The sequence below is a fragment of the Acomys minous genome (assembly GCF_964271855.1).
Source record: "Acomys minous genome assembly, chromosome: 4".
Lineage (NCBI taxonomy): Eukaryota > Metazoa > Chordata > Mammalia > Rodentia > Muridae > Acomys > Acomys minous.
Genome location: NC_140486.1, coordinates 115,110,292 through 115,137,835, shown reverse-complemented (window position 1 = coordinate 115,137,835; position 27,544 = coordinate 115,110,292). Strand labels below are relative to the sequence as shown.

General features: G+C 48.3%; 1 protein-coding gene across 26 annotated transcripts in view; it reads right to left on the bottom strand.

The window, feature by feature from the left end:
- Positions 1-27,544, bottom strand: part of LRRFIP1 (LRR binding FLII interacting protein 1) — a 126,621-nt gene that overhangs the window by 38,217 nt on the left and 60,860 nt on the right. For 9 of the 26 annotated variants that reach the window (XM_084778604.1, XM_084778591.1, XM_084778595.1 and 6 more), the window contains exon 2: positions 23,133-23,219. In XM_084778604.1, coding sequence (XP_084634730.1) covers positions 23,133-23,219 — 87 coding nt within the window. Of the gene's footprint in view, positions 1-199; positions 245-2,033; positions 2,112-3,750; positions 3,820-5,919; positions 5,980-8,623; positions 8,657-11,909; positions 11,961-12,536; positions 12,582-14,034; positions 14,083-17,646; positions 17,665-23,132; positions 23,220-27,544 lie in introns of all 26 variants that reach the window. The other 17 variants (XM_084778602.1, XM_084778588.1, XM_084778606.1 and 14 more) reach the window with 11 other exon arrangements.

Sequence of the window (27,544 nt, the reverse complement as noted above, 5' to 3'; positions counted from 1 at the left end):
GGCTGCCTTCCTAATAACCTTAAACAAGTCTTCTGAGAGATGGAACAGGGTGACAGCTATTGTCAGCTGTTGGGAGAGAGAAAGCCCAGATCTGACTAAAGGGGACCGATGAAGACCACAAAGAGTGGGTAAGTGGCGAGGAAACAGGGTGCTGGGTGGCCGAGCACGTGGGACAGGCAGGGGTGGAAAGCACACGCACCCGGTAACTCCCTGCTGACCAGGCATCATTGCACAGGAAGGAGGGCTGCGGGAGGAAAGCAACCGGTAGGTTTAGACCTGGGGAAGACAGCAACAGACAACAGCACCAGGGCCGCATGCCACGCGGTCCAGTTCTGGTAACTAAGTAATCATAGTGCAGTGGTTAGAAGAAAAAGCCAAAATAAAGGTATTATGTTTTCAGGGGGACAGACAGATAAAAATCCAAATTTACAGAAAAGATAAATGATACAATTTCTAACTTTAAAAAGCACAAACTTCCCCAGCATCTCTGGAATGGGGCTGTTTTTTCCACTCATTTCTTTTCAGATGACCCTGGAAGAAGACCTGAAGCAAAGTCAACAGGTGTGCACAGTCCCCAAGCCAGGTTAACCGCCATCTAGGTATCTCATGCTCAAGGTATATAGGGCTCAGCATTCCTAGGTTCAACCAACCTAGGATCAAAAATATCTGAAAACAAAACAAACAAACAAAAAAACCCAGTCTGCACTGAACAGGGTCAGACTCTGCCTGCATCATTCTCTGAACCACATCGTACCAACAATTCCACATTAGGCCTCAGGAATGAGCCAGAGATATAAAGTGCGCCCGCAGACGTGCCTACATGACGTAGGCGCCACACCACTTTATCTTAGGGGCTTGAGTACCATTGGATTCTGATATCAGAGGAGACAGGAGGACTTTGAACCATCCCTTCAGGTCCAGAAAAAAACTAGAAAGAATGGATGAGAAAAGGTATGGCTGCTGGGCTGGTGGTGGCGCTAGCTCTTAGTCCCAGCGCTCAGGAGGCAGAGGCCGGCGGATCTCTGAGTTCGAGGCCAGCCTGGTCTACAGAGTGAGTTCTAGGCCAGCCAGGGCTACACAGAGAAACCCAGTTTGGGGTGGGGGTGGGGAAGAACAAAGCCAAAAAGGAAAGGGTATGACTGTTTCTCCGAGGGTCACAGCAGCGGCAGGACACAAAAGGGTACCTTGTAAGGCTGTTGCTAGCTACTCAGCCCAAGGAGATGCAAACCTAAAATATAAAGCTATGAGGGGTCGGTCATGTTGGAGTACAGAGGCAACTTTCCGAGGTATAGGACCCAGCTACAGAGATGAGCCAGGACTCCTGTATAGGCCCGCAGCACAGGGCACAGGTGAAAGCAGGGAAAAGTGCAAGGCCAACCAGCAGAGCTCCCAGCAGCTGAGTCAGCCTGAAAAAGAGAGGCCAGTTCCACCTCCCAAAAGGCGTGTGCACGGGGATTTCTAATGGAGCCCTTAGGCTGCAAGAGAGCTCAAAAGCCCAAAGCAGCAAAGGCCCATTTTGGCTGGACCTGAACCCTGGCCTTGTGGAAACAGGAAAGGGACAGAGAGTCAAGCATGCCCAGTTCTGTCCACTTCTCCAAGATGCAGGGGGCAGAGTGCAGGGCGACCTTGAGGATTGTTTCCTGGACACATTTACAAAAGAAAAAAAAAGGGTTTGTGTGTGTGTGTGTGTGTGTGTGTGTGTGTGTGTGTGTGTGTGTGTTTTTAAAGCAAATTGGAACCCCAAATGGGGAACAATTGCTGGAACTGGAGAAACCCAAGAGACCAATTCTCCAGACTTGAAGGTTGTTTTTGTTTTGTTTTGTGGAGTGTATATTTCACAGAATCCTCCTGCTTTTCCATATTAGGTCCTAAGTTACGTTTTGGAGATTGAGAAAACTCTTAGCAAGGCAGCCAAGCCAAGCCAATCAATTCCCCCTGAGCCTGGCCCCGTGACTGCACGCTGAGGAGGCTGGAGCATTCTAAGTACATCAGCCGCAAAGCGCTTGGCAGAAGAAGAGGGCAGGGGAACAGACCCGGGTTCCATTCTGGGTAGACAGGGGTTTGGAAGCAAGGCCACTACTGGGAAGGCTGAGGTCGGAGCAAAAGAGTCCCTGTAATCAGAGAAAACAGCTGAGTCAGGTCAGGGGGGCACAGGCAGATGTGAAATCATGCATTCTCACTGGTGGATTAGGGAGGGCCACACAGGCCAAACTGCCTTTGACCATATCACATCACAGGCATGCACTTGCTGGGCAGGGGAGGAAGGGAGTTAGAGGGATAGGAACCCATTGACTGACAGAACCAGACGATTCCATCAGATTGACTTAGGATTTCAAGTCAGTGCATACGTGCATGACACACACAAATACACACACATACGGACACACAAATACACAAAGATACAGACACACACACACACATACACACACACACAAGGGACGGGGGTTAATTTTAACCGATAACAAGATCATAATGGTTTTAAGACTTTGTAATTTGAATTCTGATTTTTAACATTTGGTGGAAAGACCCCTTACCAGAAATTTAAAGGGACCTTAGCTTCTGCTTAAGCAATAGCTATTTCACCAGGGACAGCCTCCTGTCTCACCCCCACCCCCACCCCCTTGGTTGGGCATTACTGAATGAGAGTGAATCAGGCATGCGCACTGGCAAGCTAAGTATCAGGATCCTGAGACCCACTCTGGAGAAAGGTGTGCTCTGTGTCGGAACGGGCCAGCTCTAACTCTTGACATAATTCTCAGGGCACAGATTCTTTCTGCTAAATGGGCTAAGTTGGGCAAAGGCGCCGTTTCACCTGGGAATCACCTTTAATTCTTTAGGGATTTTTGTTTCCTTTTCAATTTCTTAACTTTAAAAAAGATTAATTTATTTTTATCTTCTGTTTGTGTGTTTTGCCTGCACATGTGAAAGTGTACTGTGTGCATGCCTGGTGCATATGAAGGCCAGAAGAGGGTGCTGGATTCTCTGGAACAGGACTTGCAGACGGTTGGGAATTGCCTTGTGGGTCCTGGGGATCGAACCCTGGTCCTCTGCAAGAGCAGCCAGTGGTCTTAACTACTGAGCCAGCTCTCCAGCCCCCTCCTCTTTCTTCTCTAAGGTCTGCATCCATTCTGATGAGAGTGTTGGGGACATCAGTCTCATTTCTATACCATTTCCTGTGATATAGGACCTGGCTGGTGATGGCCTGTAATCTAGGAATGAGATTCAGGAATTCCCATCCTGCCGCCTTATCTGGGCCCACTCAGAGCGGATGAACCTTAACTAGGACATGCCAGCCCCAGTTGGTAGGACTTGGCAGTTCTACCAGTGTATGCAGATGGCTAGACAGGACTGGATTTTCATGTGCAGGCCAAACCATACCTGACAAAAAGCCACAAAGTGCACAGTGCCTAGAGAGCATCTTTTTTTTTTTTTTTTAGAAAGGAGGTATTTATTTCTTCCTTTTGGGTCTGTTCTAACTGGAAAACAATTCACGCAAACATACCATTGGTTCACTCGGGTAGCTGGCTGAATGGGACAATGTCTGTTAATTACAGGGCAGTGGGGGTAAGTCTGAAGGAAGCAGCACACTAGCACACGTTAGTTACCCCTCAGTTCGGTAAGTAGACCATCCATTCCAAGTGGAAACTTGTAAAATAGGTTGGGCGAACGGGGGATCCACATACAAGGATGCATGCTACAAAACCTGCAGTCTCTGAAGAAAGCATGTGAAAGACTTAAAAGCAAACCAACCAACTTCTCCTCCCTGGAGGATGACAAAGTGGAGACTCGGCCATCGCCACCGCTGCTGAAGCTGGAATTCTGAGCACCAAAGGAGAGGTTTAGAGTTGGTGAGTGCATCCCTCACCCTGCCCGTCCACAAGGCAAGTTCAGACACACCAGTGTTAGGACCCAGGAGCCCTGGTTCACCTGAATTCTTGGCAAGTGAGGCCAGGCAGCCTTTCACCTCTCTCTGACCGCAGTGAAGTCCAGTGCTCTGTTACTAGCCTGTGGCTCACTGACCCCACCAAAGACCTCCGAGACTCAATTCTCTCTCTCTCTCTCTCTCTCTCTCTCTCTCTCTCTCTCTCTCTCTCTCTCTCTCACTCTCTCTCTCTCTCTCTCTCTCTTCATATCTCCATAAGTAATTGTAATTATTTCTATTGCACATATTTCAGCCTTTCCTCAGGCTAGCCCAGCACCTGGATGCAGCAAGGCAGGGGGAGGCTGAGGAGGCTGTTAGCCTTGGGTAGCCACCATATAGCATGGGGAGAATGTGGGGGAGGGGCACCGTGACGTCACACACAAAGCCACTAGATCAAAGGGGAGGGGACAGACATTTCCAAGCTCTTATCAGGCAGCCTGCTGGTTCTTTTACATCTGCCAAGCTCCTCCACCCCACCTACTCTTTCCTCTAGCCGTACATGGTTAAGAGTTTCTTAAGTGTGTGTGATTTAGATGAAGCCTTCTTCAGTCATGTGACTCTCTCTCTCTCTCTCTCCCTCCCTCCCTCCTTCCCTCCCCTTGTTAAAATAATTTTGATCCAGTTTCACTCTATGAGCTGTTTTATAATCAGGCCTTTTTGCATTCGACTCTTGGAGGCCTTGCCTAAACCCTCAACTAATTCATGAGATGCATTTGAACACCCGTGTCTTGACACCCAGCACGATGTCGCCCTGAGCTGCAGATGGGTTGGCAGACTGGAAGGAAGCTGGATCTAAGAACCACCAAATGACTTCAGTTAGGGCAAAATGGTGCAGTAGGGGTTAAAGTCACAGCTAGTCAATGTGGGGAGGGGAGGGAGGTGGGAGGGGAAGGAGGGGGCGTGGCCAGGACACTGTAGCTCTTGGCTCTGAGTGCTGGATGAACACAGCTGCACCACTGAAGGACATACACAGGGCTGTGGCCATAGGCTTCTGTCCCTGAGGTGGCGAAGTTGCCTTAAAAGTCTCAGCAGGTGTCAGTGTGAAGGGTGACAGAAGGCTTGAAGTAGGAGGTCTCTGAAGTCTGGAACTAGAGAAGCTTAGAGGGGAAATATAAAACGCACAGGCAATCCTAAACAGGTTTGAGAAGGCTCAAGCAACCTGCTTGGCCAGTTTGGGAAAGCCAAGTCTGTTGGCTAAACTGAGTCTGTTGGCTTAGTGTGTGTGTGTACACACACGCATGCGTGCAATCTGAAGCCTAGAAATGTAATTGAACTGAGTAAATGCTATCTTAATATAATTACAATAAATTAAATTTTACACAAGAAAGCATTACCAGAAGGGAGAAAATGATATTAAGAACAGGAAGGTATTATGTCATTTAACTCAGATTAATCTGTTTGGATCACGAGGCTTAATTAAAATGCACCCAATTTAACCTTTCTGAAATGTCCAACAACCCCTGACAGATCCCAGGCCTCCCCCAGCACTCTGGTGCTCCCTCCTCCCCTCCCTAAACTGCTTCCCACCCTCAAACGTGAGCACTCAAGACATCAGCATTCTGTCCTCTTCCTTTCTTTCTCCTTGTCAGAAAAGTACAGGCTCTCACATGTGCGTCTTTAAGATAAACATTAAAGCCACATGCTTGAAATGCAGGGAACTGAAAACGGTGGGCCTCCATCCATGTGAGAACCAAATTGCCAACAGACACACACACACACACATAGGGGTGATGAACAGTGGACAAGCTAATTCTGCTGCGTCCTGGGTATTTTTAGGAATGCTTATCAGCTTCTTAACGGACCATCTAGAATGCGAGTCATGCTAAGAATGCTTAAAGTGTTAATAATCTGAGAATGTTAGAGTGTGCTAGCAGGGAGAAAAAGAGCCAGGGTAACACACAAAAAAGAGCAAAGGAACTAAATTTAGCAGTACATTTTAGACACGCTGAAGCAGCAACCCTTTAAGAGCACGTGCCACGCAGGCTCGCTGTACTAACCCTGCCAGACCTTCTACTTAGGGACTGGGATCCGCAATAGTCTCCATCGTAACCGTTAGTCTGTTTCAACAAAGAGAGAAGAGGTCACGTCAGCGTAAGAAGAGCAACACTTAAGCCAGGAATACATAGAGCCTTCTCTGCAGAGGGAACGAAGGGGGCAGCCCAGGGCAGCAGAAAGCCTAGACACCCCCAAACAGGCAGCATGACTCCTACCCCACTGCAACTCTGAAGATGCCCAGCAAGCCTGGCTTCTAGGTCATTCTTTCCTGTCGGGGTGAGGCCCACAGCCTCATGTGGTTGCTTTTTCTGGGCAGTTTTCATCTGTCCTGTCTTAGGTTAGCTCTGTGGAAACTCTAGATTTCAAGGAGGCTGAATGCCACTCCAGAGGGTAGCTACCTACCAGGGTCAGTCAGAGTCCAGGTAAAGCCTAGGAAATGCAGTAGGAGTGAATCTGTGTTCCTGAGACTCAGAACAGTGTCTAGTGTGACCTAAGTGCGGAAGTCTCCTGAGGGAGGGAGGACTAGCCAGCCTCCGGGAGTCACCTGTCAGTCAGCCACTCTTCCTACTTTGTTTTTCCAGATGAGATGGGAAGATACACTTAATGATGCTGTCAGTTGTCCTCCAGGAAGAAACCAAACCAAACCAAACCAAATCATGCACAGCACTGGATACACCAAAGTTTTGCCTGGCTCCCTTCTCTTGCTTCCCCTAAGGCAAGGCACGGCCATCTGAGGGTGCCCTGCTGGCCCTATAGGGGTGGCCTGTTTTTACTGCATTAGAAACCATCTTTGAGGAAATGGTTGTTAATTCAAGGTAAGGGCCACCAGTGACCAAAGCAGCTTCAAAGATACAAAAAGGAAGAGTGGCCTTGCACCTGGTAAAGATGCAGATCCAAGTGCCAAGCTGCCAGTTTGAGGTCTGCCCTGTGCCCTTAGGCAAGTTAGTCACACCGCCTGCACTCTCACGGCTATAACAACATGCACAAAATGAATAAATTACAGGGCTATGGTGAGGGGTACACAGTGCCAGTGAGTCTCCTGGGTGCCCGTGGTAGCCTCTGGAGGCACATGTAACTGACTATCTGATGGCACACCAGCAGGCCAGAGGGCATGGCTTGTGAAAAGCACTAGGTGGTCCTTTCTCCAGTGTAGCAGCTGTAAGACACTGATGCTGGGTAAATAACTGGCAGGCAAATTCTAACTGCAGAGTCATGGAACCCTCATTATAAACCATATGCCTGCCTCTGCTACAACTCAAAAACCAAAACCAAAAACCAATTTGAAGTTTCTACACGAAACAGGAGAGTGTATATATATATATATATAAACTTCCACATGGAATCTGAAAACCACAAGAAGCCATAAAACATTTCTGAAATGTGTCTTAATGTTCAAATCCTTTGGAGACTGGCAGAATGTAGCGTTCCTGTACAGCTCCAAAACATAGGTAGCCAGCAGCCTTTCTGATGAATAATGTTTGCTGTCTGTTTCTCTGTGTAAGTCACAGGGGAGGGGGACATTCAGAGGTCATTAAAGTGGGAAGCAAAACAAGAAAGGTTAGTTGAAACTTGTGAGTGGTGCCCTTGATGCATTCAAATTAATGTTAAGAAAAGACCCTGTGGCATGAAATCCAGAATGTTCCCCTGGCCAAAGCTAAACTAAACACACAGCCCAAGAACCAGCCCTCAAAACCGACTTGGAGTTTAAAATACAAAGGCTGATGTCTTGAAACAAGTTCAAATGCCTTTGATTCCTTAAGAGTCTGCAGTGTCACAGCTTCGTGAGGCAGTGCTCTGCCAATAGGGAGCAGACGCTGTCGGGCTGCATCCTGAATCTTAAGCCCTATTCTATGCTTCCTCCTAGCTGGCCTGCCTCACCAGGCTGGGACTGTTGCAGTGGCTCAGTGTGTAAGGATGGGGCAGTAACTCCCATGCTCAGTTCTTCTAGCCAGCTCCATGGGAGACCTTGGAGGCGCAGGCATGCGTGGCAGACACATGGACTATTTATTAATGGTTGCCATAAGCATAAAAGTACATTTTCCAAATAATTTTGAGATAGAGAATAAATGAAGCCCAGGGGCTCTGAGATAAAAATCATGCCTGGGTAGTCCCAGAGAAGAGGCTACAGGCTTGCAAAGCCTCACTGGAGGCTCCTTTTGAGTGTAAACTGTACACATTTTGAGCGGTCGGAAGGCATTGGGACTCTCAGATAAAAGACTTTTATTTGGAGGTTTACACCAAAGGGCTTTATTTTGTTGCTGAAACTGAAGTCTTTCTCAAAGGTTATTTTCCCAGCAAAAGAACGGGCTGGTACTCTTAATTTGAATACTTTCAGATTAGGAAAGAATGGGGTTGATGAAATAAAATTATTTCTTCACACTTAGTCTTTTAAAAGGACATAGAGAGGCCCTGGGAGTTCTTGGTCTGCTGGGCTCTTTAAGGAACCCATGGTGGGTGGCTAACAGTTGCCACTCAGCACCCACTAGTGAACGGGGACCAGGAGCAGCAGTCCCGGGCTTTAGGGTCCCCTCCCAGGAGGCTCTGGGAGGATGATGGCTTGTTCTAGAGGAAGCTGGATGCCCCCCCCCCCCAGTGTCCTGGGTGAGGACTGGCGGGCAGACTTGGCTTTTTGGAAAAGCACCCAGGAAGTTAGTACTGTCACTGCACACAGTTAGAGTCACACGGCAAAATTATCTGACACCTCACCCAGGCGTAGGGAGCCCCATACTCCAGCTCAGGCTGTGCCGGTTGACATAAGGGTGGAAGAGAAAAACAGAGAGTGCCAGAGGCAAGTCAAAAAGAAGCAGAGCACAGAGGCAAAATTCTGGTACCCTTTAAAATCTTAACAGAAACACATTTCCCATGACTTCTAATGCCTTACTTAAGAAATACACATATCGGAATGACGGTCATCATAAAATCTTAGAGCATTAAATTGCTTCTAAGTAACAGTTGTTTAGTTCAGAAAACACGGAATCATTTGAGTCTTGATTCCTTCTTGACATAGGTGTGTTCTAACTAAACTAGGGAGAGGTCTAGAGATGTATTGTCAGATTTTATATAAAGAGAATTAAAAACATAGATGATATCTCCCCAATCTTGATTTCCCCAGGGAACCACGAATGCTGACCCCAGGATGCTAAGTACCTATTCTGGACTTTAGGGCCCTTCATCATTGTCAGCACAATAGAGAAGGCATGTTTAGGGAGCTGAAAAAGAAGCCATCTTAGCCAGGCGTGGTCGCGCACGCCTTTAATCCCAGCACTTGGGAGGCAGAGGCAGGTGGATTGCTGTGAGTTTGAGGCTAACCTGGTCTACAAAGCGAGTCCAGGAGAGCTAAGGCTACACAGACAAACCTTGTCTCAAAAAACCTAAAAAAAAAAAAGCCATCTTAAGAATTTACAAAGTAAAGGCTTCAGAATATTAAATTATTAATTAATCTGACAATATGCTCTCCATAGACACAGAGGGGGTGAGATGTGTGCACAAAGCAGGGTTGCTATCTGCCTTTCTCAGCTGTACCAGCTGGCAGGGGACAGGGTTTTAGGCACCTGGCAGGAGTGAAAGGCTCTGGGGGAATCCGGAACTGGCAGTGTCATTAAGAACTGTGACTTTGAGCAGGTCCCTAACTAACTAATTTTGAGGGTGGTGACATATGCCACGGTGTAAGTGAAACTCAACTTTCAGAAGTCTGCTCTCACTTTCCACCCTGTGGGTCCCAGGGACTAAACTCAAGCACTCAAACTGTCAGGCTTGATGACACAGGCCTTTTCCATTAAGGTTTTTCTTGTTGTTGTTTGTTTGTTTGTTTTCTTAGACAGGGTTTCTCTGTGTAGCTTTGGCTGTCCCAGACTCCCTTTGTAGACCAGGCTGGCCTCGAACTCACAGAGATCCTCCTGCCTCTGCTTCAGTGCTGCGATTAAAGGTGTGCACTACCGTGCCCCCTCCCACGGAGTTTCTTAATTACACTATGGTAGAGCCCTGTAGCAAATGGAAGCTGACAGTGAAATCCAGTGACTTTCTCCCACTCTCCTCCGCAGCTCACTAACTGTAGACTTCCTGCGTGAAATGTCAGACCTTAGAACAAATACACTGATGTCCAATAAAAATGCACAGCATGTCGACTCTCCTCGGTTCACTAGAGGTTAAACACTGAAAAGGGAATGAACGCCACAACACTTGCTAATGCTGCAACTGCAGCAAACTCTCTGAAGGCGGGATTACCTCCCCACCCATTCCCAGCCCCAGGGATCTTAAGATGGTGACATTCTTCCTCAGGGAGCCCCAGAGGTCTAAAGATGACACACTGTCCCAGAGATTCGGGCTCTGTTCCTATTTCCGGCTTGTTGGCTTGCTCTATCTTAGATATCTGCTCCTCAGGCTTCCTGCTTGCCATTTCTGGAAAAAGATCTCTTGCAAAGAAAGTCACCACTGAGAGGCTACATCCAAGGGTCAAGCTCTCTGTTCTGTCTTTCCCAGTCCCCCCCCCCCCCACCCCCCACCTCCCAGGGGTCCTTCCCGCAATTGCAATGCCTGGGCCCCTGGCCACAGATGTTGCAAGCTGAGCTTGTACTTATAGTTTGCTTATATAAATCTTGCTTCCGTTAAAGCAGATATTGTCTGAGGGAAGGCCAGTGAGGAAGTCACATCTGCATCATGAAAGACGCTTGGCAGACTTCCCAGCAGCAAAGGTGGCACCTCACTCACTTCACGTGTAACTGTCTGGCAAAGCCACACAGGGTCTCTGCTCTTCGTATTAGGAGGGTGGCTAAGCCCACAAGGCTTTATTGTTATATGCCAAGTTAAGCACACACCTGGTGCATGCTTATTCAAGGGGTGATACCGTGTGACCTAACTGTCACGGTGATGATGAACCAACCCTCAGCTCGAGAGAAAGTCCCTTAGCAGAGCAGAGCGGCTGCTTGGAGACCTAGCAATGACCGTAGCGAGATGCCATGTCAACCCCGCAGCCAATCAAATGGACTCGCTTACTAAGCTAAAACACAATCGGTGCGCTGCACTTCCCAGAGCACACACTTTCTTCTTAGTGCAGCTTCAGAGGCTGTGTTTATTAGCCATGAAGTTGCCGGTGATGAGCTTTCAGGGTTGGGCTAGAGCTCTGTGATCAGTAGATCACTTGCTGAGCACATTTGAGGCTCTAGGTACGATCCCAGCACTGCCAAGAAGAGCCGCCGCCGCTACAGCCTATTGAAAGGTTCCTGACGGTGATGACTGTAGCCAGAAGGCTCCAGGGGAGCTTCCAGCAGTTGCAGAAACAACCATAAATAACACGGCTATTTCTCTGTGTGTTTTCACACCCATGTATGTGCATATGGAGGCTGTGGACAACCTTAGGTGCCATTCCCGGAATGCCTTCTTTTTCTTCTTTCTTTCTTTCTTTCTTTCTTTTTTTTTTTAAGAAGGGGAACTTACTAAGAAGGCTAAGCTAGAAAGCCAGCCAGCTTCACTAACTGTCCCCCGAAACAGAATTACAATCACACACCACCACACATGGCTTTTCTTCGGATGAGTTCTAGGGGGTGGAACTCAGGTCTTCGTTGACCAACTGAACTGTTTCCCCAATCCAAATTACTGATGGTTTCAGCCAGGTTCATGTTCCTGGAGAGCGTGTTGGTAAGTGGGCACGTGGGGTGCCTTCCTTCATGTTTCTGTCCATCATAGCAACAACTCTGAGGTAGTTTTATAGTTTCATGTCGTGGGAAAACTATTTAAAACCAATGATGCCTGTCACCCTTCCGGAAGTGACAACAACAGAGTACCACCCATCCCCCATCCCCTGACCAGCCCACCTTGCCCTTGGTTAACTTATATACAGGCATTTCAAAAAAAAAAAAAATATATATATATATATATCATCAGTTAGGTGGGGACTGGCTGAGCACAGGAGCTATGATCTGAGGACTGAAAGCAGGGACAGGGACCTCGCCCACACAGGGTGTGCCATGCAGACGCCATCACACTTGTTACTGACCCTCAGGCTGCCGCGACTACCCACAGACAAGCGCTCGTCTTCGTCAGAAGCCTAGTGAAAGACAGGATGAAAACACAGCCATGAACTGGATGGATCGTAAAGGAACCTGCTGACCTGACTCCACAGCAGTGGGTGGACCAGCCACCCTCCAAGATCTCAGAGGATGCGAGCACAGGCCCTCGGCATGCCTCAGTTTGCCTAGGACTGTTTACAGAAACACAGCAAGCACATCACAGGTAGCTTTTAAGGAGGGTTATTAATAAGCTTCAATGATTATAAAATTATCTACGGGTATTTAACAAGAAAAACATGTACATTCTCATGAATAATATATTAATAATAATACTTAATCAGGACAGGAGATAAAGTTAGTGGTTAGCATGACTAAACTTGCATGATGCCTTGGGCTCAATATCCTTTTTTTTTTTTTTTTTTTAATCTCAAACACAATTTCTTCACCCAATTTAGCTCAAAATGCTGAAGGCTGAGTCTTTATTCAGGTAGCGACAACAGTTGTATATCAACAATGGCAAGACTTTTTTGAGCACTGTGTCTATCTCAGGCACTGAGGGACAAACAAGGCTCCTCCGTGAACTTTCCCTTGTGGTGAAGGAGCGTGGTACTGACCGATGGGTTTCTCCGGAATCTACGAGAGTAGCGCTCGCTGTCTTCCTACCGGTGCAAAGGGAACAGCAGAGAGGTTAAAGACAGCAAGGCAGAACCCCAGAACCCCAGACGGCCCCACGGCCACAGAACCCAGCATTTCTGATCGAAGTGACAAATCAGTATTTTCCTTTCTTTTGTTTAAAAGCTCTAACTGAAGGAAGGACTGTGGGAAACAGCTCCTGGGGCAGGTGGGGGTGGGGGTGGGGTCCTTAAGAACACGAATAACTGGCATAGTTGGTGGCCTTAAAAACAGCGAGCAATTGCTGGGGCAGAAATGAAGCCATTTTATCTCCCCACTCCCAACCCCGTAATCTGGTTTCAAATCAGCTCTCTTCCCCTCCAGACTGACTCTCCTTCTCGGAAACAATTTCCCTAGAGAATCCCAGTGTGGACGCCATCCGCGTGCTTTACAGACTCCAGGACAAACAGGTTTGTGCGTGTTCATCTCTGGAATGGAAGTCGGAGGGACAGAGCTATTCACAGCTAACCAGCAGCTTTTTCTCCTTTGGGAGTGGCCTTCTCTTAATTGTCCTTAAGCCTTAATAAGAAAGACAGCCCAGGGATGTACGATACTGTGATAGTCGACACAGGCTGATCTTGGTGAGTTTTTCAGTGGCTGTTTACATCACACCTGTAAGATATAGCATCTAAGATGGCAGAGATAGCCTTGAACTTCCCTCGGGCTGGGCTGTTTAAGACCGAGGAGCCTTGATGAGGACATTTCCAGGTCTCCAGTGCCAAAAGCGTGTGTGCGTCAAAGTCTAGGACAGCAGCCAGGATAGAAAGAGGTGGGTGGCTTAATGAGAGCAAAGCCTTGCTCTGGCATCACTGGAAAGCACCAGAGGGTGCCCTGCCCAGAGCCTTGCCATATGGGGCACCTTTCCTGAGAGGCCTGAGGACAGCTAGGCTCCCTGGGGCGGAGCTAGCCCTTCCCTGTCCTGGGAAGGCAGACAGATTCTTAAAGAAAATGGCTGGAAAGAGGGAAGGATTTTTTTCCCCAAGAGTAGAGGTTTTCAGGGGCACACAAGAGACAAGAGGAGCCAACAGTGAGAGTGCATGAGTGTTGGGGTGATAAGGGGGCTGTCCACGAAGGAAGCAAACAGGTTCTAACTAGAATGGTGAGATGTTCTGATGGTAACAGGAAGTTTCTGGAAAGTTCTTGCACACAGGCACATGCTCAACCTGAGTCCCTGGGGAAATCTTCTGATGCAGAGAACTGGGGTAGCAGTGGCGATGGAACCTCAGATAACAGCAGCCTGCAGACATCAGTAGTCCCCTTCTGCAGGGGGACAGGTCACATGCGATTGGTTCTAACACTACCACACTGGATGCAATAATGCCCTGAAGACGACCTCCGAGTATCAAATTACAGTGCTGTGGGAATCTACCAGCATAATTAACCTGCAGTCAGAATTAAATTATAAACCATTTAAGTCTTAAAATTATATTCGAGGCCTACCATCCACTGCTCGATGTCGCCCCATTTTGTATCCAGCCCATAATATTTCTATAGACAGAAGGGAAAGACAATTAGGCAAGAAGTAAACAGTAAAGGCATAAGAAACTGTTCCACCCTGTCCTCCCGCCGAATTCATTCATGGAGGCAGCATGCCAGGAAGGGTGGCAGCAGAACTGGGCTCCGCTGAGAAGCCATTTGCTGAACAGCAGCATGAGGAGGGAGGGAGAAGGTGCTAGGCAGAGCCGGCTTCTAGCTGCGTGTCCCTGCTGTCTGACACCCGGGTGCCCCAATGCAGGCCGGAGAACCCATAACTGCTGGCAGGTGCCTAGGACCTACAGAGCAGGCCTTTGAGTGGGAAGAGACTGTAGCTAACAGCCCCAGGTTTTCCCACCCACTCCAAGCCATGGTGGTCCAAGTTAGACTGAGCATTCTATCCCTAGAATGAGAACCAGGGCTTAGCCGGCTTGGCTCTGTTCCCTATTTCCCCCTCAGTTTCCAGCGAGAAAAATCAAGGAACAGACAACCAAACCTGTAGGATGTCACATCTAACTGAAACATAAAACTGGGTGACAGAAGCACAAGAACATTCTAAAATGGTTTTCTAGTTACTCGAAGGTGCTGTGGCGATGTTTGCTTTAGTTTCACCTTGAGGGAGGGCCGGATTTCGGATACAAGGCCCTGGCCCTCCCTCGGAGAGATGCTGGTAAGTAGAAAACCAAAAGAGCAGCAATGAGGAGGGCGGATTTCACACAGCCTTGAAAAGCCAAGCGTGTCAAGCTAGTGCCACACAAGCAGTCTTTCCTGCTAAGTTAGGTTGAAGAAGCCACATCTGTGGAGAAGAGTGTGTTTCAACCTGTAGGCTGCGACCCCCACCAGATATCCCGCCTGTCAGAGATTCCCCTTTACGGTTCATTAACAGTAGCAACATTACAGCTACACATCAAAACATGAGGAACAGTATTAAAGGGTTGCAGCCTTGGGCAGGTTGAGAGCCACTAGTGTGGTGGTGTAGTGTAGTGTTAGTGTGATTGTGGAGACTGAAAGTCGAAGTTATCTTGGCTGTCTATTGTTTGCACTGAAGCCACTTATCCACCTCTGCACGCGGCCCTGCGCCCTCTGACAGTCCGGGTTGTTGAAATATATTAACTACATCTTACTTCCACCAAACCAGAACGTAAGAATGTTAGGCAACTAACTAGTACCTAAAACCTACAGCGAGATCTCCCTTCTCTGCTCTAACCTGCCCACAGCTTCCCCACCAATGCGTATGGGAATCGCTTTGATTTATGACTTACTTTTTTGCTCTAACTTTCAGAAGTTGAGCTATCTGGGGCAACCTGAATCTGTGCTCCCTGGCTGTGGGGGTAATTCGTTTCTGGCTCAGAATAAACTCTTATTCACCTTGGAGTGAGAGCTCCTTTTTTTTTTTTTGTTTTTTGTTTTTTGTTTTGCCTCGACACGGATTTCTTTAGAACACATGTTTTTAAAGGAGATAAAAGCAAACACCCCAAGTGTCAAGGTGTCCAAGTCACATTTTACTTGCAATTCCAGGGGCTGCCTTGTGCTAAAGCCTCTTCTGCACTTCGCTAACGCTAACCCTGTCCTTACCTAGACATCCAGGTCCCCATTCGTGTATAACTTGTGGTGCCTTTGCTTCTGTCTTGACCTCAGCCTTTTAGTTAAGAAGTCAAGAGGGAGCCAGACTGAGGCACACGGGACCAGGAGAGCTGCCTGACTCCTGTCTGTCAGCATAGATGTGAGTGTGCCTTGGACACTTTTACACAAACTCTGGTGGGTTTCCGGAGATCTTTCAGTCTCACCCTGCATGTGAACTCACATCTGACAGTTCTCACAGCACATCCCAGGCCTGTCAGCAAAAAAAAAAAAAAAAAAAAAAAAAAAAAAAAAAAAAAAAAAAAAAAAAAATCCAACCATGAGCTGAACAGGAAGGGATGGATGAGAGGGGAAGTGACCAGATCCAGCCCCTCTTCTGGGTTTGGAGCAGCGATGTCCTGTAGCCTCACTGTCCATTGGGGCTTCCCGGCCTTATGGGAACCTGTGAGAGTCCTCCTGCAATTCTAGAAGACAGGGGACTCAGTCTTCAGTAACCATTCCTATTTCGGATGCTAGGACCACACAAGCAGGGTGCCTACAGATTCTGCTGGCTTCCCTCTGGACCCTTCTGCCTCCATAGGAGAGGAGATCGCCCAGTGGAGGCAGGCTGGGCTAGGCTGAGGGTCATCAAACTGAGCTCAGGATTGTCTGCAGCAGCCTCTGAGGCTTACTGGTGGCATTCTTTTTTTTGTTGTTTTGGTTTTTTTTTTTTTTTTTTTTTTGGTTTTTCGAGACAGGGTTTCTCTGTTTAACAGCTCTGGCTGTGCTGGAACTCCTCTGTAGTCCAGGCTGGCCTCAAACTCACAGAGATTCACCCGCCTCTGCCTCCCAAGTGCTAGGATTAAAGGCCTGCGCCACCACCACCCAGGCCCCTGGTGGCATTCTTAAGAGGCCTGTGTGCTCCGGACTTTGACAGTCTGTGTTGACTTTGCCTTTCTGCTTTAAAGGGAAGATGAGGCTATTCTAGGTAGACACTGAACAAGTTGGGGAAAGAACACAAGCTTCCCCATAGGAAAGGCTCACACACAGGAAAGGCTCGCCAAGCCCCATCACCACACTCAGGGGCCAGCGGCCTTCCTCTCTGTCATGGCCGAGCCTCAAGTCCCTGGAGAGCCAACTCCCAGCATGGTCTGCTCACTGCCCTGGCTTCTAAGCCTCAGCGGCTGTCATGGGATGGAGAGGACATTGTAGATCGTCAGCCTATAATAGGCTAGTGTTGAGTGGGGAGAACAGCTGGACTTGTGCCTATAATCTTTATGGCTTTTAAAAAAATTATTAATACTTTAAAATCTACCTCCAGTAATCTATAATCTTTCATTCTCCTCTTGCTTCTAGAATTTTTATTCTTTTCTGTCCTGAAACCTGTGGTCTTTCTCTCTCAGCCTTTCAAGTGCTCGGGTTACCATAGCTGGCCTAATAATCAATTTATCCATCCATCCATCTATCTTCTATCTATTTATATCTCTCCTTCTCTCCATTTTTTGAGACAGGGTGTCACTTATGTCTGTAGGCCAGGCAAGCCTCTAAACAACCACATAATCCCAGGATAGCCTCAAACTGTCGGTGATCCTCCTGCCTCTGTCTCCTGAGCGTGAGGATTACAGAAGTGTGCCACTACACTAAACTCAATAATACCTATTTATGTGGCAACTTACACTGGTATTTTTGAAGCTTGCTAATAAAGTCACCTGGAAAAATCTTTCTCGTTCAATATATAAATCTAAAAGCTTCCTCTAATTGTAAAATGTGCTTTGTGTTAAGAGTATTTTTCTCTGTTGGGGACAATTTTCCAATTCCTTGAGGAAAATGGATGGAGAGGTGTCTTCAATGCACGGCTGCTGCCTCATGTGGGAAGAGACTGGCTAACAGCACAGGTGCACAGCAGCAGAGGTAAGCATGGCAAGCAGGGTGGTCAGTGTGCAACACTGTTCTGAAGGTGACAGGGCCTCAGCAAGGGAGAGCGGCACATGCACATTAGAAATGAAGGGCAGAGCCTACCTTTTGGACTTGATAGATCTATAGGGAAGGGCAAAAGAAACAGAGGGGAAAAAATAGAAAATGCAGTTAAAATGGCAGGAACATCAGAAAGGCTCGGTAACAACCAGAAATATGAACGAACACTGTACTGTGGAAAAACAGAGATTACTGATTGAGAATGAAGAGGAAACGTATTAGGTCCCACTTCTCCACTCGTTCTGTGCCGTTCTGCGACGGATGATGGTCACGCCACACCAGCGCCTGCAGAACCCACTGTTACCTAATGCAGAGTAGGCTTGGCCTAGTGCCACAGCGGGGAAATAGGAATTAAGGGTATCTTTTCAGACTTTAAAGGAGATGGGGAGGAGGAGGGAAGAAGGCTCCAGAAGGAGTAGGGGGAATGAGAGGGAAATGGCAGTGGGGGAAGGGCGGTGGAGGAGGGTTCCTGACCAAAATACATCAAAATCACACGTATGAAATCAGCAAAGAATAAACAAGAAACCATCAAGAAAACTGCTTTTCACACTACTAAAGGCTTAACCAGAAAACATCAAATTTTAAGTGGGAAACTGAGTGGTCAGACTCAGAAAGGATTAAGAAGAGACTTTCGTGTCCTGGTCCATGCAGACTTAGGGGAAAGAAGGGGAAGAACATTCTGGCAACACACTGCACCCATGAGACTACAGTGAAATACAAGAGGGGGCTCCCTCACCCCAACAGACTGGTTTGCTTCAGAACCGTCTCTTAATTTCAGTCTCGGCTAAGACAGAGACACTTGCATTCAATTGACAAACCATAAGTTGTGTCAGGCTTTGTTGAGGGCACAGGACTAGAAATCTGGCCCTTTCGGTCATACAGGGAAAGCTCAAGTGAATGCAGTCAGCATCCAATTATAATAAACATAGTGTCTCCAAAGTGATTGCCCGGACAGTGGCATTAAGGGAGACACTTCTTTCTATCACGACAAGCTTCCCAGTGAAGCTCAAGGACCCTTATGACTTCCCAAAGAACACCGACATCTTATTCTCATAAGCTTGTTAAAAAGGAGTTCAGATCCATTCAACCCGCCCCAAAGCACAGCTCGAAGATGCTGCAGTCGGCTCCTGTCATCTGTGTGGCTGATGGGAGTCATTACGGGGGATAACTAGTGCACCCTGGATCTGGATACAGCTCATTGTGTTGTTGGGGACTTGCACCCCAACACTGCTGTCCTTCCCACCTTTGCTCTCTGCAGGCTCCTGCAAGCTCTCCTGGGGGACCCCAGCTTCGGCACAAGCTTGAGGCAGTTCTCAGCTTGTCCAGGCCCCTTCCTCCAGGAAAGCCACCCCCTGCCCAGCAATGTGGGCAGAGGAAAGCAAAGATCGTGTTTTGCAGGTTTTTTTTTTTTTGGTTTTTTTGAGACAGGGTTTCTCTGTGTAGCCTTGGCTGTCCTGGACTCGCTTTTGTAGACCAGGCTGGCCTCGAACTCACAGCGATCCGCCTGCCTCTCCCTCTGCCTCCCAAGTGCTGGGATTAAAGGCGTGCGCCACCACGCCCAGCTGTGTTTCGCAGTTTTATAACAAAATACCAACGCTACTGGCTGAACACTGGTCATCCAAAGCATATTCATTTCTCCTTAATCAACAACTTAAAATGCCAGTGCCCTGGGCTATCAGATAGTATGAGCTCAAGTTGGGCTCGGATGATGCTAATAATAGCCGGGGCTGAGAAGATGGGCGGAGCCGACTGCGAGGGGCTGCGGTGTCAGGCTGCAAGCTTGGGCTGTGAGCTGTTCTCATTCTTCTCTGTAGGCTTGCCCACACACACGCATGAACACACGCACGCATACGTGTGCACCTCCTGAACTGGGCCAGGTCAAGGAAAGCTAGATAGTCAGTTATTGCTTCTCTTCCTATGCAGTTCCTGCTGACAGGTATGGGCTCCATGCCGGGCAGATCCTGCCTCAAATGCAGCATGGGGAGATATTTGGTGTTCAAGGCCAAATGCCCTTCTGTTCAAACAAAAATTTTAAGGACGCACTAATTGCCTCTTACTTGTGGATGCTGACACACTCACAGCGAACTGCCCAGGGATTCTCAGCCAAGAATTTGTAGAAGCTTTTTTTTTAATGTAATTGTGCACACATGCTAATCAATGCTACCCATCAGTAAGAATGAATATAGTTTAAAGCGGTACTTAGTAGATGCATGTACACATACTATTTAACTCACCTTGACCTCTGTAGGAATTTCACATCTTGGGGAAAGTCACTCCTGACACCAACCCCACTCACTATCAGGCAAAAGTACAACATGGAGCCAGCCCACAGCCTCCCCACCGCAACCCATTGCCCTGAGTCCTTGGTTTATCTCTCACAAGAGCTGAAACAACTGTGAGGTGCATCGTGCACTGGAAGGACAGTGGGACTTAAAGTGCAACTACTCCCAGAACCAGCAGAGCAGCAAAGAGCCCTGGGAATTTCAGCAGACTGCTGGGGCTGGGCCTGGAGCTGAGGCTCAGTACAGAGTGCCTAGCATGCATGAGGTGCCAGGTTCAATTTTCACCACTACCAAATGTAAAAAAGAAAGGAAGGGCCAGGCATGATGGCGCACGCCTATAATCCCAGCACTCAGAGGCAGAGGCAGGCGGATCTCTGTGAGTTTGAGGCTAGCCTGGTCTATAAAGTGAGTCCAGGGCAGCTGAGGCCACACAGAGAAACCTGTCTCGAAAAAATATATTTAAAAAAAGGGGGTGGGGCAGGCGTTGTGGCTCACTACCTTTAATCCCAGCACTTGGGAGGCAGAGGCAGGTGGATCACTGTGAGTTCAAGACCAGTCTGGTCTACAAAGCGAGTCCGGGACAGCCAAAAAAAAAAGAAAGAAAGAAAGAAAGAAACGAAAAGAAAAAAAAAAGAAGAAAGAAGGAAAGAAAGAAAGAGAAAAAGAAAGGAAGGAAGACTGAAGGACTGTGGGAGAACCAGGGTAAGGTGACAATAGAAGAGCCTAGGACAGGTGTGGCACCATGCAAGGGCAGCTCCCACAGGGCTCCTGGCCCTGCGGATGACGGGAGCTACTCTTTGTAAGCCTAAGGAACAACAGCCTCCAGCCTCCAAACTATCTACCCCCTCATCACACTACCCTGTGGCTCCCACATTCCGTGGGAAGGGCTAGCGGGGTCCCACACACAGCAGGCCCACAAACGGCTACTGAAAGAGCCAAAATATTTCACAGAGAAAAATGATAGCAGGTGGTCTGAGAAACAATTGGGATTTGGTCATTAAAAGAAAATTTTAAGTATTCAGTTCCAAATAAACTATCCAGTATGTATGCCAGGGTCGAGGGGGCCGAGGAGCACAGGTTGGCATGGTTCCCTAGACCTTAGTGGCACCAGCACAGAGGTGCGACAGTGGCCTAAAAAGCAGTAGGGTCTTTTCCTAGTTTCCATTGGTGTGCCCAGATATTTGTCTCTCGTGGGTTTCCTGAAGACATTTCCTGGTGGGAACATCCTGACAGGTGTTCACCGGTTCTGAGTCCCCTTTGGCCCATCTGACCCTTGGCCAAGAGACTAGGTTTGGGGGTGGCACTTTAGTTAACACGAAGGCCTGTTAATCATCGTTCATCTGGGAAAAGCCCAAATAATTAACACATACATACACACACACACACACACACACACACACACACACACACACACACATACACAAAAGCAGGACTGCCTACTTTCTGATTTTAAAAAGATAAACCTAAGCCGGGCGGCAGGTAGATCATTGTGAGTTTGAGGCCAGCCTGGTCTACAAAGCGAGTCCAGGAGAGCCAAGGCTACACAAAGAAACCCTGTCTTGAAAAACAAAAACAAACAAACAAACAAATGATAAACCTGCTCTGAAGGGAGACAGATGCTGGGAAAATACTACCCCGTGCTTCTCCCAGAAAACTAAGACAAAAAACTTTATAAAAACACACACAAAGCAGGACTGTGGTAGCACACACAGAGGGGGAGGCAGAGGCAGGCAGATCTCTATGAGTTCGAGGCCAGCCTGGTCTACAGAGGGATCCTCAGGTCAGCCAAAGAACACAGAGAGACCTCATCTTGAAAGCAAAAACAAAAACAACACACACAGACACAGACAGACAGACAGACAGACAGATACAAACACACACACACACACACACACACACACACACACACACACACACACACACACAAAAGCAGCAACTTCTAAATGTAAATAACAAAGAATAGAACATATTACCCTTTTAAGATTTTATCTGCATTTGTTACCAGAAGGAAAGACAGAGTGAGCCACTTTCCAATACTGGTTTAATTCTCTGCTCACAGCTTAACACAGGAGAAGCTTGCCAAACCCATCTACAGGTCACTTCCTGATCACCACAGGATACGGATGAGGTCCCCTCACTGGGGTGACTGCCTTGACCCCCCACCCTTCCCCCACACTGGGGCTCTGATACTCCTTTGCTGAAGGCTGGGGCTCCTAGCACTCTGGCTATCTACACACCACCTAGAAGTTTCCCTCCCCAAATCAAGTTTGGCCACATCCTCTCTTCTGTTGGCATATTTCCTCCTGGGGGTGGCAAAGTCCCCAGGCAGAGAGAGACCATGAACATCACAAGCTGGTGGCCCAGCTGTCCCTACAGCACACACGACAGGCTTGGGCCTCGCTGGGAAGAAGGTGGCGGAATCTGTAATGGTCTGAGGTAAAGAGGAATCTCAAATTTCCACAAACGGTGATCGCCAGCTGGGCGACATAATCAGAGCCCGAACCTGCATACGAAGGACCTCGGCAGCAGCTGGTCACTACTGCAGTGGCCATTTCAAACCTTCATCATAGACAAGCTGCGCACCGTGGGGGAGGGGCGGGGAGGGCTGAGGTGGATGCTCCCCAGAGGGTTCATTTGCCTGTTAAGGACCAGAACCCTAGTGCACTTAAAGAGCCCACACACTGGCTGTTGGAAAGGAATTCGGACTTGAGGTTTTAAAAACCAACATCAGATAGGACGAAGGGGCATGGGCACCTATAAACCACCTTGGTCCCCCAGAGCACATTTGTTCCTGTGACCACTTATTCCAATGTTCACTCTAATTGCTGATAGATACTATATAAGTCTCAGAGAAAGCTTTTTTTTTTAAATGAAAGAAGTTTGCCAATTAAATTTTTAAAAATCACTTTTCTCTTTTCAGGTTCTAACTGAGAGGATCCAGACCGTAACCCCCACTCACTGTCAGAGAGAAGCCTAAAGTCAGGTCTCTCCAGCTCTTCTCAGTCAGAAACCTGCCCTAGAAACTCAGCTAAAGGGCAAGCTCACGGGCTGCTCCATCAGGCCCCCAGTTGGGCAGGCATGCCTGGCATCTGGGCTATGTGCGCTCCGGGTCTAACCCGGAACAAGAACCACACACATTCCTAGCAAGAGCAACGCAAAGGTGGCAGGTGCTCAACAGTAACAGGTACTCCCATCTTCACGGTCCTACCAGAGAAAGAGCCAACCATGAGCCCCCCGGGTCCCCGTTACCTCCTTCTGCTGCCGTTCCAGCTCCTTCATCCGGATCTCTCGAGCCTCGGCGCGGGCTGCACGCTTCGCTGCAAGCCTGGCCTCCGCCTGAAACAGACCCAGAAACCTTATTAGAGAGCAGACCAGGCAACTTCCGGGTACATAGTTAATGACACAGTAGAGAGAAAATCTTGTTTAGAGCTTAACGAGGATACAGTGGTGATTCACAGATGCACTCCAGTGGCACGGCTGTTTGGAGTGGGATGAAGAGTGGTCGTGAGCCCGGAAGCTCCTCCTTTATCTAGTTTCAGTTAGCTCGGGTCCACCAAAGTCCAAAAATTTTATATGGGAAAATTCAGAAACAAATAACTCCTATGTTTTAAAAACTGTGCGATGCTGAGTGACATGCTCAAATCCAGCACCACCTTTTTCTTTCTTGCTCAAACTTCGACTCCCTTTGTCCAGACTTTTCCCATCGTAATGTACTGCCTGCCTCTCAGTCACCATCACATCCACAGGCAGCACCTGTAACTGTGGTTGCTCTCAGTTTACTTTGTGACTGGCCCCAAAGCACAGAGAGGGGCGATTTTTAGACTTTCCATATGACAAAGAAGAGCCTAGAAGTGCTTCCTTTTCGTACAGAGGTGAAAGTTCCTGACTCATAAAGGAAAGGAAAATCATGTGCTAAGATTGCCATGGGCTGCAGCACTGTTGGTAAAGTCTTACCGAGCCCAGTTTAGAAATAAAGTTATGTCATAGGTACCTATGTTGAGGAGGAGAGACACCGTGCAACAGAGCTTGGTACCCTCTGCTGTCCCCTGAGGGCAGGAGGGTGACTACCGAGCCCTAACTAAATGTCAAGTAGGCACTGCTCTGAGAGCTTCATTTATGTGTGACACACTTCTCGCCCCAGCCTAGTGTCAGAGCCAAGTACTCCTGCAGGGCCCCAGACTGGCAGCCTCATAGATGGACGGGATCTACTCTGTGAGACTCTTGGCCTATGTAGATGCCCTATGACTCCCTGCCCCTCTGCAGTGCAGGGAGCTCAGATTGCGTCAGGGCAACCAAGGGCACAGTGGAGGGTCCCCAGGAGATCTGACATCAGAACATATCTGACTATGCCAGCCAAGAGGTCACAGGTAGCATTTTGACCCTGTTGCATGTCTGTAGGTCGCGAGAATGTTCCTAACTCATGCAACCCAGCAGCGAGGCAAGGAAAAAGCTGAATGTCCCGGGATTCGGGTTCTCTGGTGTCAAGTCCCGCCTCCTTGGCAGGTAAGTTCCCTTGACACACAGTGAATAATTCTTCTACCCACTGCTCTGGAGTTTTGCAATGTCCTACTGTTCCCTACGTCATCTTACGTCATCTTAATACAACGCTTTCCAGGCAGTCTGTAGCTGGCTAGTGGGACCAGCCAGTAGCGGGAGCCTAACCATGTTTGGCTTTCTCAGTGACACATTCCCACTAAGAGATAGGTCCTGGTGTGTATATATATATATATATATATATATATATATATATATACACACACAAAATATGCACATCATAAAACAAATTGATCCTTCTTCCTCCCTTTCTTCTCTCTGTTTTCTTTTTTCTTTTCTTTTTTTTTTAAAGATGTATTTATTATGTACACAGATCTCATTATAGATGGTTGTGAGCCAACATGTGGTTGCTGGGATTTGAACTCATGACCTTTGGAAGAGCAGTCAGTGCTCCTAACCTCTGAGCCATCTCTCCAGCCCGTTTTATTTTTTCATAATTGATTTTTGCTAACTACATAGGCCAGGACTGCCTCAAGTTCACCATCCTCCTGCCTTCCATCTTCAGCCATGCTGGGATTTCAGGAGCTCATGCCCATGCTCAGCCCTGATCTCTTTCCATTCTAAGCTAAGTTGAATATTAAGTTGAATCACAAGAGACTTCTTTCCGACTTCCAAGGAATTGACTCCATAACAGGCTTTGTTTGTGTGGCCCCTTACCAGTCCAAGCCCCTGTCTTTCCAATCAAAGGGCATCCAACACCACAAGCTGGGCCCAGTGGTGGAGTGCTGTCTCATCATGGCTGTGTCAGAGCTCTGGTATTTGGTGTCATTTTAAAGGTTCCACACCAGTTACATGTCCTAAGTGGGCACTCGAGGTCTGTAAGAATCACCCAGGGCAGGAAAGGAAGGATGAAGAAATTTCCTTACATCCAAGACCTACCCTTGTGTGGGAAGGCACGGGGCCCTGCGCCTCTTGGTTCCTTTCTAAGAAGGCAGAGACTAGAGAAGGGTTTAGACAGCAGTCTATCACCTTGGACAAGGAGGAGGAACAGGAAAGGGTTTGGGGGGCGCGGGGAGACAGAAGAAAGATAAGACCACCAGAGGCGGGGCAGAGACAGAAAGGATGTAGTTGTTAGAGTTTTAGAAAGACCTACAAGGGAGGGGAATAGGGTGTAAAAGGGAGGGAGAGAGGGAGGGAGGGAGGGAGGAATGGGAGGAGACAAGCAAGGGGATAACAATTGAGATGTAATCTGAACATATTAATAAAAAAAATTATTAAAAAAAAAAGACCTACAAGTTCTTGGAGGGTCCTCAGAACTCCACTGACTACACTGGAATAGATACTCTACGTAGGCCCCTGTAGTCTCCTTCCCTTGAATATGTGCGTGTTGGGGGGGGGGGGCTGTGAACATGATGATGTCACTACACCATTATATGGCAGAGAGAACTATAAAAAATTAAGGGCTTTCATCAGCTGGCCTGAGCTGAGGAAAAAGAACATAGTTGGTGGGCTTAGACGAGGCCTCAAAGAGGGTTAGAGCAAGCCTTACGCTGCGCTTGAGAAAGATGGGTCTCATATATATGAGAAAGGCCTGTAAAGGGATCCCCAGAGCTGTGAGCAGCCCTCAGGTGACAACCAACAGAAACAGGGGCCACCATCTTATAACCTCCAAGAAAGTGAAAGCTCTGGAACCACAAATGAGCTTGGAAAGGGTCCTAAGGTCCAGAAGGGCCCAGCTTGGCTAACTGTTGATGATACCCCCTTTAGACCTGGAACATAGGTCCCGCAAGGCAAGGCCCACACTCCTGACCCCAGAGCTATGAAGTCACAGATGCACACTGCTCAAAGCTGCAAGTCTCTGGGATTTATTACACACCGGCATGCAACCTTTGCTTCTGAGATGACATTTGCCCTTGTTGGCCTCCTCTGAGCTGGGCATGTTGGATACCTCATACACACCTCATGCTAGGATGCCTGGCCAGCTAGCCCCTCACCCATCTGGGGTCCACATGCTTCAAGAACCTCCCCTTGGGGCACAATTCCCATTGTAGTCCATTTTAGCTCAGCAATGCTGACAACTGTAAAGCTGTCAGACCTGCCTTGAGGAGTCTAGGCTAGGCATGGGCTGGCAAAGGAGCCATATGAAGAAGCCTGTGAGGTGCCAGCTTTACTCCTGATATCAGGATTTAGAAGATTAGGCTGCGATTCAATACGCTTCGGGTCCTTGTAAATTCTGCCATCCAAGGCACCCACGGCTCTTACAGCGTTTACGTGACTCGTGGGGGAGACGGAGCCTCACAGTCCAGGAAGTGATGGCAATCATCTTGTTTCCTGAAACCTGTCCAACCGAACACCGGTAGACAGAGGAGCCAGACACTGACACTGATCCAAACCCTACAGAGGACTGTGTGTGTCTTCACGAGACAAGGCCTACAGGCAGCCGAGCTCACAGTAGCTTTGATGCCCGAAAGAATTAGCCAGTGCTTCAGCGGCGCACTTCATCCTATTCAGAAAGGCTGCCAAGAACAGCAACACGTAGACAGGAGCTGGAGGATGACAGGGATGACGGTCACGAATATGGTCCCCACTGAGTCACCAGAGGAGGCCGGATGTGAAGCACAAAGCAGCCAAGGTCCACCATGTGGCACCCAGGCTCAAGGTCCATTCCCTGTGCCCAGTGCAAAGCCCAGGCATGTCTCAGCGTGGCAACTGCCCAGGTGACTCTCAGGGCCGGCTGCCTCGGGGCAGAGGTTCCAGGAGCATAGTAGGGCAAAGTTTTCCTGGATAGATGCTTTGACAAAATATAAAACCACAGCATGAGGTCGCAGACGGATTTAAAACTCTCCAAGCACACATCCTTCCAACTGCTGCCCTTAGCCTGTGGGGGACCTCGGGCAGTTTCCTGAGGAGCACCGACAGGAATCTGTTGCTTCTCCTCCAGAGGCCCAGAGCCCACTGGGACTTCATAAGTGTTCCCCTGCCCCCCCCCCCCCATGCTGGCACTTCCCCAAGGGCAGGGACTTTGCTGTGTGGGAGTTCATGTATGCCTTGGGATATTAGACCCTTTTCAGAACAGAGGTAAAAAGGTGAAAAGGGAAGGAGAGAGAGAGAAGGGAACTAAACTCTCCAAACTCATGCTCACAGGCTGCTGGAAAAGCAAACATGGT